Genomic DNA, 20,073 nt, shown 5'->3' on the forward strand with positions numbered 1-20,073 from the left:
GCATCTCCTTGTGTCTGAAGGAGAGGATGAGGTGCCAAAGGGCAGCTGTATCCTGCTTTATGCCTCCTTGTTGGAAAACATGGAAATAACAGCCCCAAGTGTGTTCCTGTTGTGTTTCTGAGGATCCTAGGGGCTGGAAAGCCCCTCTCATGGTCACTAGTGCACCTCTGCACGCTCAGTGCATGTGTGCTTGTGGTCCTGGGGGCAGGCATGGCTGGATGCAGCCACTGACATTCTATGACACACACTTAGAAGTGTTTTTTTCTACCCTGTCAAACCTTCAGGCACTGGTTTTTGGCTTCTGTGACTCAGCACAGATTTGCTGGAACCAGCTTATCCCAGCAGGGCTGTTGACTCTCCATCCCACATAAAATTATAGGGAGCTGGAGTGCATGTGTGGTGCTGCTGGAATGGCTCCTTGTGTGACATCTCCAGAGTGAGCGTGACAGCCACATAAATAGCATATGTGAGGAGACAGTACATATCTGCTGCTTGTTGCATATTATTTACATACATATCCTCTACCTAACTGGTGGTTATTCCTAGTTATAGATTTGTTAGACTGGAGTCTTTTCAAGGTAGATATTCAAGCCTTTGACAAACTGATGGGAATACATTTCCCTCTACAGTTACTTGAAATTTTCAGTAAACATCCATTGTTTCCTCTTGCTAAAAAATGGAGCAAGGGAAGGCTTCTGAGGCTGAGTTCAGGTGGGTTAAAGCTGTGAAAACAGCTTGCTTTGTGATGGTTTATCAGGCATCAGCTGCTATTGATCCACCTAACAGTGAGATCTTGAGAAACACCTCTTTGGGGAAAGCAAGTTCAGAGGGAAGCAAACAGCAAACGGGGTGCTGGATATCTTGGTGTCAGACTTTTTTTTTGCAGTGATTTTGTTGCTCTCTGAGCTGTTGGCTATGTAAAATGACTGCAGCACAGAGGTGATAAACAGATCTTTACTTTGAAAGGCTTCTGTGAAAATCGCCATCTGAGCACAGAGATGTTTTCCTCCCTAAGGGATAAGAGGTTAAAGGGCTGGGATGGAGCTCAGAGGATCTGATTTCATCATCTGCTGCTGTTTCTTACTGAGTACCAGTGTAAATCCTGTAACTGTTGTTGCCTTTCCCTGAATCAGAGCTATTTCCTCTCTCAGCATCTGGGATGCCCAAACAGTGAGCCTTGGATGCTGGGGGGCCATTCCCAGAATGGGAAAAGAAACCAGTGTCCAGGGGAAGGAATAACAAGGAGAGAAGGAGGGATTTCCATCCTGGAAGAGAAAAGGGACTTGCTTGGGTTTGAGATGCAAAGAGGAATAAAACTGTAAAACATAATTTAATGTTGCTGTGAAGATTAATGGCCTCATCCACAGTCACCTGAAAAGATCAGTCCTCTGGAAATTGCAAATAATGATGGCAAACATTAAAATTTCAGTGAAGTAGGCAGCATCATGTGCTATCTTCTTCCTTCTTAGAGTTTGAGGGATTTTGCTCTAAATGAATTTTTGGTGAAAGCAGGATCAACTGTAATTATTTGTAAGTAGTCAGGGTCAGGCACAGCACCACACATATTATTCTTCAAAATGCTGCTGGCACTAATCCTGGTTATCCTTCTTACTGTGCACCTTGTAGATGGGTAGAAGAGAAATGGAGAGATTTCCTTTGCATTTGTGCTTGGAGTAGGCATGAATTAGACTTGTTCTGCTGTCCTGTTGTTTCAGAAAGAGGAATCCATTGACTCCAGATTTGTTAGCTTGGTGGCTCTGAGGATCAGCTCTCTCTTGCAGGAAATCCTTTTATTTTATAATATGCCTGTTCCTATGGATCAGCTTCTTGCAGTCTTGGGAATGGGCAGGGAGGTCCCCAGCCAGCAGCAAGGTGGGGTTTCAGGGTACAGAGGGAAGCAGGTACTGACCCCACATCTCTGGCACAACAAGTGTCAAGGGTGGTGGGATCAGTCACCTTTGATATGGACTGAACCCTCATCATCATCCTGCCCATGTGCACCTTGAGATCTTGCCTCAAACCTGCTTTTCCAGAGAATTTTGATCATGGAAGGGGACTAGGGACCTTGAAGGAGATGGGACATGGCCTGTGACATCCTGCTGACCAAATTCACCTCAGAGGGTCTGAGTTTTGGGGAGCATCCCAATGCAAGCTGAAGTCAGCAGGATTCTTTTTCCCAGTGTGCGTTTGTTCCCAGGACCCTCTTTGCTCCTTGGGAAGGATTATTCTGGTTTTCTTTCTGTTCCAATGCTCAGCAGTGCAGAAAAGCATCTGCAGAGATTTCTGCCATCTCTAAAAGGAGTCTGATGGAGCCAAATAGAGAAGCCACAATGAATATGTATTATTGCAAATACTGGAGAAGCCAATGTCCCCTTCCTAAGAGATGTTATTTCTCATTTTTTGAATGAGCCTGTTGGCGATAGAGGGCAGATAATCCACTTGTGGAATCTTTTTGCCTTGTGCTATGTGATTTATAACATCATGCAAGGAACAGAACTTGTCAGTGCTGTCTCTGAGAAGTACCATTGAGTCCCCTTTTAGGGGTGGCTCTGGGAAAGTGGCTTTTGGGGATCCAGAGACAGCATTTTTATTTTATTATGTCCTTTCATTTCTTCCTGCCAGATTCTCTGATGCTCTAGTGGATGACCATAGATGTGTAAAGATCAGCTAGTTCCAATCCCTTCTGCCATGGACTGGGGCACGTGGTTGCTGAATTTCTGTGGTCATTAATGTCCTAAGAACAAATTCCACCCACCACCAGTGGCTATGGTACAAATTTACCTAATTAGCATTTGGCAAGTAATTATCCAGGTGCCCACCACCCCAGGAGTGACAGTTGCATTTTTGAAGCTTTGCTTTCCAGCCTTTCAAGCACACTCCACTTCCCTCCTCCAGCCTTTCTCCCTCTCCTCTCCAGCCCAGGCACTTTTTTTCCTGCATGAGAAATGATTTCATACCTTGCAAGATTAACTCTCTGCTCGTGATGGCCTTGATTAAACAGATTGCCAAACCGTGCTAAGGGTGACAAAACAGTTCTGACACATAGACATCTTCTCCTCCTGAAAGGAAAGGCAAAAAAACCCCAAACCCTGTGTGGGCTGTTGCTATTATGAGATGTGCAGGTGGCTGTGGGCTGCTTTCTGCAGGATCAGCAAAAATCCTCCACATTTAGGAACAGTGTCTGTAAAGTTAAACTGGTTGAAACAGCAGAAGATGTAACTGTTGGCACTTGAACTAGATTATCCTGAAGAAACTGAGGAGTTTTCATCCACAGCTGAGGAGACTGTACTGATGCTCCAGGAGTCTGGAGGTACCAATGGTATGGATACGTGTGGCTGCCCCATCCATGGAAGCGTTCAAGGCCAGGTTGGATGGGGCTTGCAGCAACCTGGTCTAGTGGAAGTAGCAGGTGTCCCCGCCCATGGCAGGGGTTTGCAACAAGACGAGCTCTAAGGTCCCCTCCAACCCAAACCATTCCATGATTCTATGTGGGGAAAGCCCAGACTCTTTCCTCTGCCAACATATATCCATTAACTGAGCAGAGAACAAGCCTGCTTGGGACCCAGCTGTGGCTCTTTATAATATAAGCCTCTGAAAACCCACAAATATACTCCAAATATGCACAAAGCTCATTTTCAGAAACTTTTTAGCTTGTTAATGGGCATTGTAATTATTTACCAAGGGCATCAAAACCCTTTTGTATACTCTTGGTTTGAATCTTATTTTGCAGATATTCAGTGGAAAGTGGGCTGGAGGGAAAAAAACCAAAACATTTGTATTGTGAATGTGTTTTTTCACTTGCATGTTGATGCTCTGGACTCTTGTAAACCCAGCCTCTGTTCATGGTGTGACCTACTGCTTCCACATGTGCTTTCTGGGCAACCACTGCCTGGAAGAAGGGTGGTCCTTATGGCTTGTTCCTTTTTTTTATTTTATTTGGCTTCTGGTAACATCCTGTCTACCGAGAAACCTTCAGGCTGAAGGGTGGATTTTCAAAAAATAGGCTGGGAGAAGTCCTTTTTGGTCATGCAAATAAAATTTTGGTGGCCTTCCTTCCCAGCCCTGGTGCATAGACCCTAATGGGCAGGATGAAGACTTCTGAGGAGGAAGAAACCTGGCAAGAGTCCTGCTCTTGAGATGACTGTTCTCTGCTCATCTCAGGGATTCAGAGAAGAATGGTTGTCAGGATACCATGAGATGTTCTGGAAGGACAGATCTCTCCATTGCTGAATTGGACTTGGGGTGAAATCATGTGATTGGGACTGAAGGTGCAGCAGGAATATCCTGCTTTTTCTCCCCCCATGCAAAAAGGGCAGGGATGAACACTGAGAAGATACTGGATGGATGAGGAGAATTTTTGGAAGGGGGTTTGTCCCATACACAAGGCATACCTTGGCTGACAGTAGTTCAAGGTGACAATCCTGATCCCTTTTACAGCAGCCATTCTAAAAGCACATCTGTCAGGTGAAAATGAGCACCACAACAAGATAAATAGGTGAACCTGATGCATTTGCTGCATTGAATTAACATAAAAGGGAGTGTGGGAAGGGTTGAGAGCATTTATGGGGTGGGAGCCAGCAGAGAGGAGCAGAGCTGAATTTGCAAACACTCTTCCCGTCAGCTCCTGGGCTGTCCAGCTGGGAGCTCTTGCACTGATTTACTGCTGTCCTTCCTTCAGCCTTTGAAAATCAATCCATTAACAATTAAGGTAACGTCTAGTCTAGTGTTTATTTCACACTCTCATTAGTGGGCTGACAAACCCCTCACTTTTTCAAGCAGTAGGACTGCTCTGTTCCACAGGGGGGTTGTATCTCTGGGTTGTACTTTTCCCCTTGTTCCCCGTTAGAGCTGAGATCTGCTCTTGTGGAAGCATTCAGGAAAATTACCATGCAACACCACACCTTGGCATTGTGTTCCTTGCGAAGAAGATGCAGCTTTTGTGCTAAATGTCCCCAAACATCCATTGAAACAGAACTGGGGCAGAAAGGGATAGCACTGACTGCCCACTGGGCCCCAGGAGCTCTGTGTTGGGCTGGCTGTAGGCTTGGGAAGACAAAAAGCATTTGATACAAGAGCTCATGGTCATGTTCCCCATCTCCTGGGCAGTAACAGTGTGCCCCAGATTGAATCTGATCTATGTGTCTCTGCTTATGTCCCCAACACTGGGAGATTTTCTCAGATTGCTGGGAAATGGCTTCTTTGGGGAAATGCTGTAGATGGCCACAGGAACCAGACCCTGAGGCTTTAGTTCTCAGTAGTCAATCTGGGATTAAACTGGGGGTGGACCCCAAATGCCCTCTGTGCAACCTGTTTGAGGGGTGGCATACCTGGGGGACTCTGCAGCTCTCGGGCACCAGGTTCATGAGGGTCAATATCTCACAGCCAGACTGGGAACTGCAGGTACCCGTGGGGTCTTTGTGGCTCACCCCACCTTGAGGTAATGAATTTACCACTGCAGCCTCTTGGAATATGTGTGTTACTCTAACTCTGATGTGAAGTGCAGGATGGTCTGGGTTGCAAAAAAATGACCTTTAGTTAATGCTGCTAGGAGATCACTAAATAATAACAATTTTCTCCCCCTAATTCTCATTCCTCCTCGTGTTTTTTTTGCCAATTTCTAGGTCAGATTCCCCATTCCGCTGCTCCTGCGCTAGCACAGCGATCAGGTTGCACAATTGCAGAGGAGGGAGGAATCTGCTACCCGAATCCCTGTCTCCTCAGCACCCTTCCACGATTCTTCCCGGCGTCTCCGGCTGGGTGCCCATCCCAGGTAGGCTGCGGGACGAGGGCTGCGGCAGAGGAAGGGTTTGGGGAGGTTGGGGGGTCCTGGCCCCCCCTCCCCATGCCGGGGGTGGGACGGGGAGGCCACCGCAGCTCCCGGCGCCTGCGGGGCGGGGGGAGGACGCTGCCCGTGTCTCGCAGGTGTGGGCTCGCCTTCCCTTTGCTGCGTTTGGCAATTTATTATTTCTTTCCCCTCCCCGCGCTTCTTTTCCTCCTTCCCCCTCCCGCTTTTCTCTTACGCAGTGGGAGCAGCCCGGCTCTGCCCAGCCGCCCTTCGTCCTCCCTCCCTCCCTCTCTCTCATCCCTCCCTTTTCCTTAAAAACGTGGGATCCGGGGTGCAGCCCCCTGCTCTGGCAGCATCCCTGCCTGCGAGAGCAGCCCCTTCCCCTCCTCCACCTGCGGAGCCCCCGGCTTTGTCCCGTGTCCCCCCTCATCCCCCGGCCCGGGGGTGCTGGATGCGGCCGCGGGGAGCGGAGCCTGGTCCGGAGCTGCGCTAGAGGGGACCCGCCGCAGGTTCGGAGCCAAGTGGGGTTTATTTCCAACTTTGGGCTTTTTTTCTGCCGTTTTATTAGGATATGGACCGGGACTTGGGGGTGGGGAGGTTGTGCCTCAGCCCCAGTGGGGGGCTGCGGTGGCTCTCGGGGGACACGGGGGGCAGTGGAAGGTCTGGAGGCACAAAGCCGCGTGTGGAGACAGACTCACCGGCCCGCAGGGATGGGAGAGGCAGGTGGGAGCATCTAGCCCCTGGGAAGGATGGCGTGTGCAGCCCGCGCGTCCCCTGCGCCGGCGGTGTGGAGATATGCGTGATCCCGGTGTGCCCGGGATGCGCCGGGCTCTCAGGGTTGCAAGACCATCAAAATGGTCCTGGGAAGGTTCGGGGGGGATGGGGAGGGGGGGCTGCGTTCCCCAGCAATAAATCATCCTTCTCCCTGGTAATAAATCATCCTTCCCCAGCGCTTCTCGTGCACATGCTTTGCTACAGTCCCGTGCTACCCGTTTGATCAGCAGATCTTAAAACTGTCTCTTGGTGCCCCAGGTCCTTGGCGCAGGCTGGTGCTTCAGGATGGACCCGCTCTTCCCCGCCCATATTTTTGAAGACCCTGACCTGAGAAAGCTGCTGAATGACTCCTCCATGCTCAACCTGAGCTTTCTCCCCAGCAACTGGTTTAACAACAGCACTGGGGACAGCTTCCTGCCACTCAGCATCAAGATCACCATCGTGGTTGTCTATTCCATCGTGTGCATTGTGGGGCTGGTGGGCAACTGCTCCGTCATGTATGTGATCGTCAGGTAGGACACGCAGGGAGGCTCCGGGCAAGGCTGGGAGCAGGGCAGACCTCCCCTCCCTCAATCCCTGCCTCAGGTGAAGCCAGCAGGTGCTTCCCTGGTGTTCGTGGTGTGCTTTAGTGGTAATGATGTAGCATTTGTTTTATTGTTTTGGTTTTATTTGGTTTTTTTTTAACCCTTCCTAGGCTGCGATGAAGGTTTCTGCCAGTTTTCAGCTGCCCTCTGGTGCCTCCTAAAGTTTAACCCAGAGAATGGAACAGAGAGAGCAGAGGTGCTCAAAAAAATGTTTTGTGGGTGTTTTTTGGTTGGTTGGTTGGTTGGGTTTTTTTTGTAGGGAGCTGGATGTCCCTAAAGAGGGCAATGAGCTGGGAGCATTCTGCTGCCAGGGTGTGCTGGCTCCTTAATGGGACCTCTCCTTCCTGTGCTGTGTCCGGCACCCCAGCTGTGTTTGCAGGTGCTGCTCCATCTGGGAGCTGGCTCTTTCCAAAGAGCGTGTGGGGAAGCTCTTAGTTGTACAGGGGAAAAAATCAGGAATGTAACTCTTCCAACCCTTTGGAAGCTGCAGTCATGAATAAGGTGTGACAGGATGCTGCAGAACTGAGGGCAACTTCTCTGACTCCTCGTGCTGAAGTCAGGAGAGTGGGGGACCTTTGCAGAGGGACAGAGCATGGAGCACGAACCACTCCAGCCTCCCTGGCTGGCATTTTAAGTGTCCCTGTCTGGTTTTGCTGTGGATCAAACACCCTTATTTCTGGGAATCAGAAACCTTGTTCCCCTTCTAAGTACAGAATAAGTTTATGCAGCTGTTAGGGCTGTGATTGTGTTAAATCGCAGCACTCCCCTTCTGATCTCTGCGCCTTTCATGTTAAGGAGGGATCTTCCATTTTATCCATGTCTTGGAGCAGTTTCCTGCTGCAGGTGGATGCTGCCAGCACAGAAAAGACAAGTTGAATCCTCCAACAGAAAATGCAAATATTTAGCAGGTATTCAGACACTGATGAGATTGTCTTGCTCCTGCCAGTAGCCCAACTGCTTCCAAAGCATCTTTCCCCTGAATAAACACAACTTGGTTGTAGGAGATGCTGCAAAATTAAGTCTCTGATATCAGAGGTCGGTGGAGGGTGTCTAAATCTCTGCTACAAGGGCAGAGTGAGGTGACTGTTCATCAGGCTGCCTATCTGTGCTCTCTTTGCAGAGGAGCTTATGGCAGAGAGAAGGGATCCCATTAGCCCTGGGGAGCCTGCAGATGCAGAGACCAGGTTTGCAGTAACCTCATGCCATGTCTGAAGAGCTCGTGTTCCTGTTCAGTGTAGTGGTAGTCATCTGAGGAGTTTGTGGGTGTGTCTAAGTGTGGTGAGTAGTGAGGCTCTGGGAGTTTGAAGTCCTTGTCTGACAGCGATGCAGCTCCATGGGGATGCCAGCCAGTGTGTGTGCAGAGGGAGGGAGTCCTTACCCTGTGCATGAACCTTAGATGTGTGTGAGGAGAAGAAGTCTTGGCAGAAATCTGCCTGTCTGCAAAGGTCTTGTGGGTTTGTGAGCAGCTGGATCCTGCTGGCCCCTTCCCAGTGCTGTGACTGGGTATCACAAATGACATCAGTGTCCCAAACCAGCATCCTGGTCAGGGTGGACTTGTGCCGTGGCCATGCATGCAGAATGGTGCCTTCTGTTCCACGTCTTTTTGACTTTGATACCTTCCAGTTGGATAAATGGCACTCAGGAAAAGGAAGTGGGATTTCAGCACCCGGAATTTCCCCTGGAACTTAACTTGTTTGTGTGTACTCTGATTTTACTGGGTTTAAGCAATTGAAAACTGAAGACAGGTGCCACCCCCATCTCCCCCAGCCATTTTCCATTTCTCTATTGCCCTTTATGCAGAAACCCCTATATGTACAAAAAAGTGCCAACAGACAATTTTGATTATTTGAGTACTCATTTTTGGGGATTCACCTCCTTTCTTTTCTTTCTTTTTTTTTTTTTTCCCCAAAAAAACCCTTTTATGTGAGCCTGGAGTGCCCCCTTGAAAAATGTGTGCTGGGAAAGTTATAACTGAGCTGGGGCATGTGTAGAAGCTGCTGTTCTCACTGGTTTTCCCCATCTGTGTCTCCTGGGAGCTCAGTACTGAGCTGATGCCAACACTAAGTTGTACCCAAGGAAATGACCCTTCTTAGGTCAGTGAGTAACTACAATTTCTCGTTATCTCTGTTCAGGATTCTTCTCTCCTTGTTCTGTATGTTGAGGTCAGGAGCAGGTGTGATGATAAACTGAGCTCAATATCCCAGATTCTCACCCTTGCTGTTTATGTGGGTTGATGCAGAGCTACCAAATTAGTGACCACACAAAGAAGATGCTGATGAACTTCTCAAACACAGGTTTTTCTCCCCAGATTGGGACATTGATGCTTCATGCCTTGAGTAGCATCTGTTTTTCAGTAGGCTGAAAGCTGGTTGCTGATAAGTCAACATGGGGTTTTGGATCTTTTAATGATCTATCTCTTCCGTTAATGGAAAAGTGATTGGCAAACCCTCTGTGCTGCACCCCTGTCACCTGTAGATATGATGCACCCTATAAAAGCTGGGGTTTTTTCTTTTCATGCTTCAACATACTACACAGCCCATCGGAAAATGGTGTATTATCTTAGAGAAAAAGAATAGTACAATGTCATAAACAGTAATTGTTTCCTGTTTTTGAGGGAGCTGGGAAATAAAAAGACTCTAATACCAGCACTCGAGGAAATTGGAGGCATCAGGCTCATTTTTTGTTCCTTTTGAATGAGTCTTCTGCAGCACTGAGGGAAAAGTTTTAAAATCTCCCAGTACTTCACATGAAAGTGAAAATGCAAAGCCTCCTCTAGGTTTTCCCCCGTGTTATAGAACCCAGCCTACATCTCTATTATATTTGGAGTGATTTGAAATTTGGAATGATTAATTTAGAGACAGTCATCGTGTGGCTGTCAGTCCCTTCCAGTGCTGAGCAGCACTAATTGGGTAAGATGGAGAAGGGCTCTCATCAGGAACACGATTTCCTGGACAGTAAAGGGCCTGCTGTGGGAACCTGCCTCGTCTGTGGATTTGTTCTGCTGGCTCATCATGGTACTCCTTGCCAGCAGAGATGATGCCTCACCTCCCTCCTCCTTCTGCTGTTTGCTCTCTTCTGCATATATTTCCTGTTCTTCTTTTTAATGAATGTGAAACAAGGAGCTGAGCAGAGGGTTTGGGGGGAGAGCGAAGGAAACAAGGCTGCTGAGATCCCTCTTAGCTGTTAACTGAATTCTGCAAGGCTGCTTGCCCAAGAGCTTTGTTTTTAGGAAGGAAAGCAAAGGGGAAGGAGGATGGATTGTTCTTTCAGGGGCCCTGGGGGTGGGTGACTCACGGAGGCTGGAGGTGATGCTGACCCAGGTGTTGTTATAGGGCTGTGACAGAGACCCCTGAACTGCTGCCAGCCACTCTTGTGCCAGGGGAGGGACAACATGCAGCTTCTGGTCCAGAGAGTCCTCTGTCCCCAGCTCCACCATGCTGCTACAATGCTCAGCAGTGATGACCTGGAGGACTCCCATCCTCCAGTTCAGGCCCCTGTGGAAATGATGGCTCATTTCTTGGTCACTCTTTACTATGGGCTCTCTCTGTTGGGAGCCCAGCGAAGTACTGGGGATGCTCAGCTCTCTCTACTGAAAAACACTTTTCAGAGCATTTTAAGCAATATTTTAGGCAGATGAGGGCTGACAGGCTCCTGGACTTTCATTTGCTGCTTTCAGGTGAAGCTTTAGGAGGAAGGATGTGATGGGGGCTGCTTGCACCACGATCCTGCCTGGGGATGCTGTGCCAGCTGTTACTCTGCTTGAAAACTGCCACAGTCCCTGAGAACAGGGGTGAGGGCAGCTGGCTGTGATGAGATAGGGGAAATGAAGTTAATTATGACATTGCAGAGATTCTGATTTCTTAATAGAAAGCTTTCTAAGGCAAAAGCCTCGACCAGCTGAGTATCTCAGAGCTGAAATGGAGATTAATGCAATGGGGACCCAGTGTGATGGTGGAGCCATCTGAGTCTTCTCTTAGTTTTTCCTTGAAAAAAAAATAAAATAGACAATTCTTGCAATCTATAGAGAAGTAAAAGCCACGCTGAGGGCTCTGTGCCCTGGAGAGGATGGTGAGGTGAGCAGGAGGGGAATCTGTTGTGATAGTAGCTGCAAAGGACAGCTCAGCAGCTCCCTGATTTCTGGGTTCCCACGAGCCCAGGTGAGCAGGGCTCAGCCACATCACTCATAGAAGCCATGTCTGGTCCCTGCTAACACAGATCCTGTGGCTCCAGTTTGGAGGGCTCTTTGTCTCACCTGGCTTTGGTGAGATGGGTGAAAGGGAGTTGCCCATGTGCAGCAGCAATTCTGTGATGTTTAATGTGGGACTCAGTTCCCACTCTTTCTCGTGGACTGGGCAATTGCCAGCAGCATGTTGGGTTTGAGCAACTCAGTAGAGGCAGGTCTGGCCCGTGAACTGGGATAAGAGCATCTTGCTGCAGGGTGGAGGCTGATGAATGCCCTCCTCAGACCAGAGCACCACTCCTGGTGGCCAAACATCTGCTCAGGGATGTGGGAGCATCCCTGTGAGCCCCTGGGTGAGCTACTGAGGCTTTTGCAGCCACGCAGCAGTTGGGGCCATGAGATGTCCCCATCCACGCTGGTCCCCATAGAGCCCCCAGAGGAGAAGGGCAGTGCTTGTTTTTCATAGTTGTCACCTGGACACAGTGGTGAAACTCAAGGGCAAGAAAATCCCAAAGTGTGTCCCAAAGTGTGTGCTCACCCTGGCTGGCAGCAGACTCCTTAACTAACCCCTGCTAGTCAGTCCCTGTCCTGCTGGGTAATTTATAGGCTTTTAGGTGCTATGTTGATGGCTGCTTTTGCTGTAGTGCCTGGCCTCAGAGTTCAAAGTAATTTAAATTTGTCCCTTCTCAAACTCTTTGGATTTTTCAAGGGCCTGTCAAACCATTAAGAATAAATCATCTTGAGCTGGTTGGAAGTTTCAGGCTCAGGGGGCTCTGAAATGGTGATCAGAGCAGCAGGGATGTGGAGAGCACAGCGTGGGTGTAGGGCTGGGGGGACACAAATCACGATGCTATGTGCCAGATCAAACAGCAGCTTCACACAACCTGTAGGCTATGAGCAGGCTGGGAGCAGAGAGGTGAGAGAACCAGAGCTGATTTCTACCGTCACAGGGTGGGAGTAGCTCAGTAAAAATTCTCCCTGAGCCTTTTCTGCTCTGTTTTGCTCCCAGGTGCACGTTCAGGGACTGGGGCAAAGGCTGTCACTGCTGCCAGGGTGTGAGGAGGGGATGGAGAGAGCTGCTCAAGGTGAACAGCACTGTCTGCATCCCAATTAGCTGGAGCTATGAATATGAAAATCAAGAGACTCCTGGAGGCAGAGAGCTCATGGAGATAAAGCTTAGGGTTCTCCATGGCTGCAGGCTTTGCTCTGGTCCCTCTGCCCCAGTGTCTGCTGCCCCATTTCGGGTTGCAGGTTTGCTGCAGCCAGCTGGTCCTTAGCCTGGGGGCATCCAGAGTGGCTCACTGTCCTGCAGCCTGGCCATGGCTGGGTGGAAAAGAGGGAAAGTAGGTAAAACAGGTCTGCAGCTCCCCTGACTCTCAGCCAGGGGCAGAATCCATCCTTGTGACAAACAGGGCCCTAAAGCCCAGAGAGTTGTGTCGTACCGATCCTCACTCCCAGATCGCATCTTCCCCTTGCTGAAGTCCAGCTTTGTTCCAGGTAATGTTGCTTGAGGTCCACTTATCAAAAAGGAGAGGGAAGACAAGTGCTGAGATGATATCCAGGCATTTTTTTCTCTTAGGCTTCAGCATCCGAGAGAACAGGATTGCAAAGCAATTACTGTTGTGACAAAGGTAGAGCTGGATGAAGAGCTGAGAACCACCCTGTGGGAGATGCTCCATTAGGAAATTACCTCCATGGCAGAGTGCAAGAAAGTGGCTCAGCAGGGAATTAATGTCCTCCATGGAGGCCACAGGCTTATCTGCAGCAGAGCTGTGCCATGAGGGGAGGAAACTGAGGTGCCTCCTGAAGCCCGAGAGTTTAATTTGTCTTATTTTTTTGTGCAGATTAAGAAAAAGAACGCTCTCAGTTCCTGCAGGAAAAGAAAAGGAGGTTAATCCACAGAGAAGCGATTAATTGATTTTTTTTTTTGTGTACTGAACATTCTGGAAATGTTTGGGAACATTGTTTGGTTGGGGTAATGGCTGTTGGCTCTCAGCATGCAGAGAAAGTGGAGTAGAAGTAATTAATTAGGTGTAAATTAATTTCCCCACCTTTCAAGAGCACAAGATCAGCTTTAAAATCCACCAGAAGGTGGGATGAAGGAGGTAAGTGGTGGGCCAGTCACCTCAGTGTGTCCCCATGCTGGAGGGAGTGAGGGAAGGTGGCTCTGCCATCACCTTGAGGAGGTGGTGAAGAAGGAAGTGGCAGAGGGGGATCTGTGCATTGAGGGAGAGCAGATTTTGCAGGGCCAAGCCGACCAATTGCAGCTGGATTTTGAGTTCTTGCTGAGTAGTGTCTGGGAAGAGAGGGGCTGGTGGGGGTGGAGGGGTGCGGGAGGGAGCTGAAGGTTTGTGATCTGCACACCCTGAGCTCAGGGCTGGCTGAGATGCCCCAAACTTCTCACAGTGCTGAGGAAGCAGGAGTGTGCAGGGAGGCAGCTTTGTGCCCCATGGATGTTGGAAAGGGGGCTGGAAATAGGTGAACTCTGTTTGTTCTCCCACTGGTCAATTAGAAAACCAAACCCAAACAACCTTTGATTTTTTATGTTTTTCTGTTCCAGTTGCTTATCATTGCTCAAAATCATCATTCCCTTGAGTTATAACATCAGTAAGAGCAGTCAGTGTTAGAGGCATGTTGATAAATTGCCTCCAGCTCCAGTCCTCTTGAAAGGATGAACTGCAACAAGCTTGACCTTCGGGAAGCTTGAGCCAGCCCAGCCAGTCTGTGCTAGGCAGAGAAGGCTACAGCTCCCAGGAGACCTTTGCTAGCACGGTCTTAGGTGACTGAATCATTTCCTAAAGCCTGAGCTGACAATATTTATTTTTGTGGGGGCTGATAAAAAGCAGTGATTTAATTTTCTTCATTTTAATTCCCCTCTGCTGACCTAGAGGGGAAGGTGACTGAACCCACTTACAGACCCACCTCACCCCCCTGAGTACTTTGCCATGCTTGGGCCAACTGCAAGAATTCAAACACAAAAAGAAAACCTGCCTACCCTGAGATGCTGCTCTGGGGTTCAGGGCACTGGAATCTCTGGTAATTCTGCTGAGGAAATCCCAAAGCTTGAAGCCCTGGCAGCTGCCTGGTTGAGTTGGATTTGCAAAGTGTTTTGCTTGTTCATCCCACCACAAAAGGAAAGGCATTGGCATTTCTCTTCTACTAGTTCTGGTTATATAAGTTTATCTGGGCTGGCTTTCTAAGAACCTGTGATTTCTGGGGCAAGAGGATCCTGACACAGGCTTTTGCAGGGACCTCGGTGTTTCCCACCATGCTTCCATCAGTGCTCACCTCCAAAAGCTTTCCTTGGCTTTGAAGGTCAAATGGAACATTTGGTCTTGCTTTCTGAAGCCACTTTCAGATTTCTAATACGAGCCCAGCTTAAAGCTCCAAGGCAAGTGAAAAAATAGACTTTATAGTCTGGATTGTGGCTCCCCTGGCTCCTATTCTTGCAAAGCTGGCCACGTCACCGTGTGTCTCAGCAGAGTTCAGAGTGTGCCACTGATAATGTTCTGCCAAGCATTCAAATCAGCTCTCAAGAACTGAAGTTCAGACCCTGAGGGGAGGGCATAAAGCTGAGAAGGGCAGTTATGGGTTTGCTGTTCTGAATCAAATTGACAAAAAGAGCTTTTTAGGTCAAATCAGACCCTATAATATTCTAACATAGGGTGAAAATAGTGCAGCAGTTTACGAGTAGAAATGTTACCCTCAAACGATCTTGCACTCTGTTAATAACACAAATCCCTGTCTGCCATTTTTGGCCACATTTCTGCAAAGGCCATTAGTATAGTAAATGATGGATGAGCTGTAGTTTTAAAATTATACCTATTTGAGCTCCTATCTTGCCCATGAGAGGAACATCCTGGAGTTGAAATGTTAGATTCAGTCCCAGAGTCACTGTTGAGCTTCCATTTCTGCAGACTCTGCATGTCTCATGGGTAGGTGATTACAGTTTGCTCTGCATCATTTCCCAAGTGTGAAAAGGAGATGATTGCTATTAGAGCAAGGTGAATCTCTCTTTTTGGCAGTCAGTTCATGTGATAAAAGTAATATCGAAGTGACAAAAATTCTTTGAAGTAGAGCTGACTTGTGACTTTACCTCTTTCTTGAGGAAGATCCATTGTGATGTTTTGATTTCTGATTCAAACCTCATTCCTGACCAGTTTTTAGCTGGCCAGGGTTGGCCATCTCACCTGTTGTGACCTGACAGCTCACATCAACCATGCCTTTTGACTGTGAGCCCTAACAAAATGGATAATCAGCTTAGCCCTGGATCTTTCAAATCATCTTATTGGGTAAAGCTTTCACCAGTATTTATAATGATGAAGCCATACGTGGTGAAATCCTAGGTTAGCCTTATTGAAGTCATTTTTCAAGAAACACTTGTGTGAGTTGACAGGCTCAGGCTTTCATGGTCCTTCCTTGTAGTCTGAGGGAATAAACTTCTCCCACCCGTGGAACTGATTATGAAAGTACCGTGTGTGATCTTTTAGGAGCTGAGTTGAGCTGTGTTGATAAACCTGTGAGAGCTGGAAAGGTGAAGGGTTGTCAGTCTCATTACATAAGAAAATACTGCATATCCTTCCCAAAGTGGCAGAATGGCCTCTTCAGTAGAGTTTGATGTATTACCCATCATCAGGTGGAGCTCTAACAGCTGCTCGTTCCTGCATTTCAGATTCACCAAGATGAAGACAGCGACCAACATTTACATCTTTAACCTCGCTCTGGCTGACACCCTGTGCCTGATGACCTTACCCTTCCAGGGTACAGACACGTTCCTGGGCTTCTGGCCCTTTGGCAACGTCCTCTGCAAGATCGCCATCTCCATAGACTACTACAACATGTTCACCAGCACCTTCACGCTGACAATGATGAGCGTGGACCGCTACATCGCCATCTGCCACCCCATCAAAGCCCTGGACATCCGCACTCCCCACAAGGCCAAGGTGGTGAATGTCTGCATCTGGGCACTGGCTTCTGTCTTCGGCATCCCGGCGATGGTGATGGGATCCGCCGAGAACGAGAACAACGGTCAGTAAAACTGCACCCCGTGGGTGGGAGATGGTGATGCCCAGGAGAACCCATGGGCTCAGAGTGCCAGTTTCATCAGCGGGGTGAGGGCTCTGCTGTAAAGTTGTCTTAACTCTTTCCTTTCTGCCCTTGCCTCCCTGTATCACTGCTACTGCCTTCCCAGTATTAAACATAGAATCACAGAATCATTAAGGTTGGGAGAGACTTCAAAGAACATTAACTCCAACCACTTCTCTAACTAGTCTAGAGTAATCTCAATGTGCAGATGCCTTTTTGCTTGCTCTGTGTTTGCTGATCTTCCTTTCCACTTTGTTTTTTCACTTGCAGAAATTGATTGTCTAATTAAACTCCCTTCGCCAGTGGACTACTGGGATCCGGTGTTCGGCATCTGCGTCTTTCTCTTCTCCTTTATGATCCCCGTGCTGATCATCACCATTTGCTACAGTCTCATGATCAGGCGGCTCAAGAACGTCCGTGTCCTCTCGGGCTCCAAGGAGAAGGACCGAAACCTGAGGCGCATCACCCGAATGGTCCTGGTGGTGGTGGCAGTCTTCATTGTTTGCTGGACTCCCATCCAGATTTTTGTGCTGGTCCAGTGCTTGGGTGCCAAGGCAGAAAGCGAGCTCGAGCTGGCCATCTCCTGCTTCTGCACCGCGCTGGGGTACGCCAACAGCAGCCTGAACCCCGTGCTCTACGCCTTCTTGGATGAGAACTTCAAGGCGTGCTTCAAGAAGTTCTGCTTCCCCACCGCCTTCAGGACCGAGCTCCAGATGTCCAACAGGATGTGCAGCATCGCCAAGGATGTGGCCTATGCCTGCAAGAACTCGGAGGGGACTAACAATCCGGCCTGACTAGGCATGGAAATTCCCATGGTGGCTGTCGCCCAGCAGAGTCCAACCACCCCCACGTCAGAACTAACTCAGATAACAGCTCTTTAGCAGGACCTCAAAGCTGAGAGGCGAGAAACAATTTTGGGGGTTGGGAAAACTGGCTGCTGCAAGAGCACGCAGAAAAAGTGAGCCCATTCGATGCATTTTTAATTCTAGTGCATCCTGCACTAAGAAACGCGTTTGAAATCAGCCCCTTGATTCCTGCAAAACCCTGGGGGTTTGCAACATTATTGTGAATTCAGGAATTAAGGATTTAAAATAGGCATCGCTCCTGGGACTTACACTTCTGCTGCTGGGAGACAGACAGAATGTGAACTCTTCCATTGCTTTTTGCCTTCCCGAGTTGAGACGTTAACAGCTCGTGTGGCTCAGCGGGCGCTCGTGTGCGGGTTTTATTCCTGTGCCATCGCTCTGAAATTAGACTTTGCTGCAGCCAAAGTGGGCAGGAGCCATCAGACAAAACCCGAGATCATCTCCAGGATGAGTCATCGTGCAGGGAAGGATGCGGGGAGGGAGAGGAGGGAGCTGGCGGAAAGGGAAATTCAAACTGCCTTGGAGGACAACGCCAGCTCCTGCAGATGGGGTCTGCAGTAAAACCCTCCTCTTGGAGAGGAGCAGGGGGGTGAGGAGGGACTGTAAAAACTGATGATCGTAGCTCCAAGAGGAGGAAATGAACACAATTCCTCGTTTACATGCTGCTACTACTGTTTTTTCAAAAAAGAAAAACTCTGTGTTTCCAGTGTGACAGTGGACAGAATGTGTCTGTAAATACATATCTGTAGTGCTCTAGGTACAGATACAAGGCAGGATTTCACCTTGCCAAGCCTGCCTTGGGGATCTTCCTCAGTGAGAGAGGGAAGGAATGAAGTGGCCTATATATAAATGTGTTTATGTATAGGGAAAGCCATTTTGGAGAAGTCAGAATGGCAGCTCCTCCAGAAGACACGGACGTTCCTGGTCGGAGGGGGCAGCCTAAAACAGTCCCATCTGCTCTGCATGGGATAAGTGGGGCACAAATCATACAAAAGGAGGGTGGGGTGGGGCTTTGTTTGTTTTGTTGTTTGTTTTGTTGTTTTTTTATTTTAACTGAGATGAGATCCACGATGCTGAGAGCACCACCCCTCCTGCCAACTGTGGATTGATTTTTTTTTTTCCTCTCCCAGTGGGTCAGAGCTTTGTGGAGAATGAAATGTCGTGTCATTTCATTCAATAATGAAAGCTTCCCCAAAGAGTTTAACCACTGAGTGCTCTCTGTGGTGGAGGGGACAGCAGACTGGTGTTCTCCCTGTAGCACAACAGCCCGGGGAAATCTGGGCAGTGGTGGCCAGTGGTGCTGATGGGGAAGTAAAGCAAAACCCCCATGTGGAGATGGGAGGTCAACTTCAACCCGAGAACCAGCAGCATCGTCCGGACTGTACAGATTTCATGTGAATATATTTCTTGTGCTCTGGTCTAGGAGATTCTGTATTTTTAATGTATTGATTTGCCAATATTTCAATGCTGTCATGTTCTTTATATATGCTGTATAAAAGAATCAAATGTTATATTTCTATGTAGAGTGTTTCCCTTATGGTTGGGCTTAAAATATAGATGAAATTCCAGTGTCCCACGTATAGGACCCAGATCCCTTGTAAACTGCTCAAGCTGAGAGGATTTTGATGCTGTGATTAGCATTTGATTGGGAGTCTGGAGGGATACCAGAGCAAACTTTGCAATTATCACTTCCCCTGACTAATCTGGGGGGAGGAGGAAATCTGGGCACTTTAAGCACTTTGCAACGGATGTTTATCCCCAAGCACTCACCAGGAAATCCCACACAGCCCCCAGGCATGGGAAGAACAACTCCCTGAGAACTGTGCTGCTGGCAAGCTGCATCCATGCCCTTGGAAAAGCTGAGTTTGGTGGGATGTTGTGTTCGTGGATGCAGTAACAGTGTTGGGCAATGACTGACCTTGGGTTTGCTCAGCCCCTCAGCTGTCAGATGGTCTGATGGGGTCTGGGTATGGTTGGACCTGAAGCTGGGAACTGACTGCTGTTCTTGCTGTTAGGGAGCAGGAGGGTGTTCTTTAGTGGCTGGCTAGGGAACAGCCACTCTCCCTTTGTCGTCCTTGGTTGAGTTTTTAAATAGATTTATGTCCTCTGAAAAAAATATACCTGTGTTTGGCGTTTTTTTTTTTAATACGGATTTTGTTATAATGATATGCTGCAATGATCTTACATAATCAAGTACCAATAAATATGTGTTTACTAAGCTTTTGGATATTTCCATGGCCCTTGCAGTGACTGTGTTTAGACATGCTGTTCAATGCTCAGTGGAGTTTGTTATAAGAAGAGCAACAGAAACCTGAAAGCAGAACTTCATTGTACTGTGCCTATGGAGTTACAGGCTCGTGGTCAGCGGGATGGCTGCAGCACTGGCTCTGTAATTCTCTTTGGAAATGGTTGTGTTGGTGTGATTTTACAACTGCTGCAATGTAAATGACAATTTCCTAGGTGGCTACTTGTGTGCTTTAATAAAGGAAAATAAAACCTCCTGTGCACTGAATGATGATCTGAAAGATTTAACTGTGTGGGTCAGGGATGTCTCAGCCTGATCCCTTTTTAGTGGGATCAGTGGGAACTTTTGTTTCATGGGCAAATTTGTGTGTAGTTAACACAGGAACAGAGGATGTGGAAATGCTGGAAAACTGGTGGTTGGAGGTGAGTGTGAGCTGCCTGCACCCTGCCAGCCTCCATAGGCTCCCTGGGTTTTGGAACAGGCAGCTCTTCCAACATACTCTCCCCACACTTCCAAGGAGTTCTGGGGTTAGGCATGATCAGGGAGAACAATAA

At 48.4% G+C, this 20,073-nt stretch overlaps 1 protein-coding gene across 1 annotated transcript; it reads left to right on the forward strand.

The window, feature by feature from the left end:
* The first annotated feature begins 5,912 nt into the window (after nucleotides 1–5,912).
* On the forward strand, nucleotides 5,913–19,786 carry OPRL1 (opioid related nociceptin receptor 1). Its single transcript, XM_050314140.1, has 4 exons — nucleotides 5,913–6,294; nucleotides 6,818–7,071; nucleotides 15,996–16,351; nucleotides 16,679–19,786. The coding sequence occupies exons 2-4, from the start codon at nucleotides 6,845–6,847 to the stop codon at nucleotides 17,200–17,202; spliced, it is 1,107 nt and encodes a 368-aa protein (XP_050170097.1). The 5' UTR covers nucleotides 5,913–6,294; nucleotides 6,818–6,844; the 3' UTR covers nucleotides 17,203–19,786.
* The last annotated feature ends 287 nt before the right edge of the window (nucleotides 19,787–20,073 follow it).

This window comes from Myiozetetes cayanensis, unplaced genomic scaffold (assembly GCF_022539395.1).
Source record: "Myiozetetes cayanensis isolate MyiCay16 unplaced genomic scaffold, myiCay2020 scf19, whole genome shotgun sequence".
In the NCBI taxonomy this organism is placed as follows: domain Eukaryota; kingdom Metazoa; phylum Chordata; class Aves; order Passeriformes; family Tyrannidae; genus Myiozetetes; species Myiozetetes cayanensis.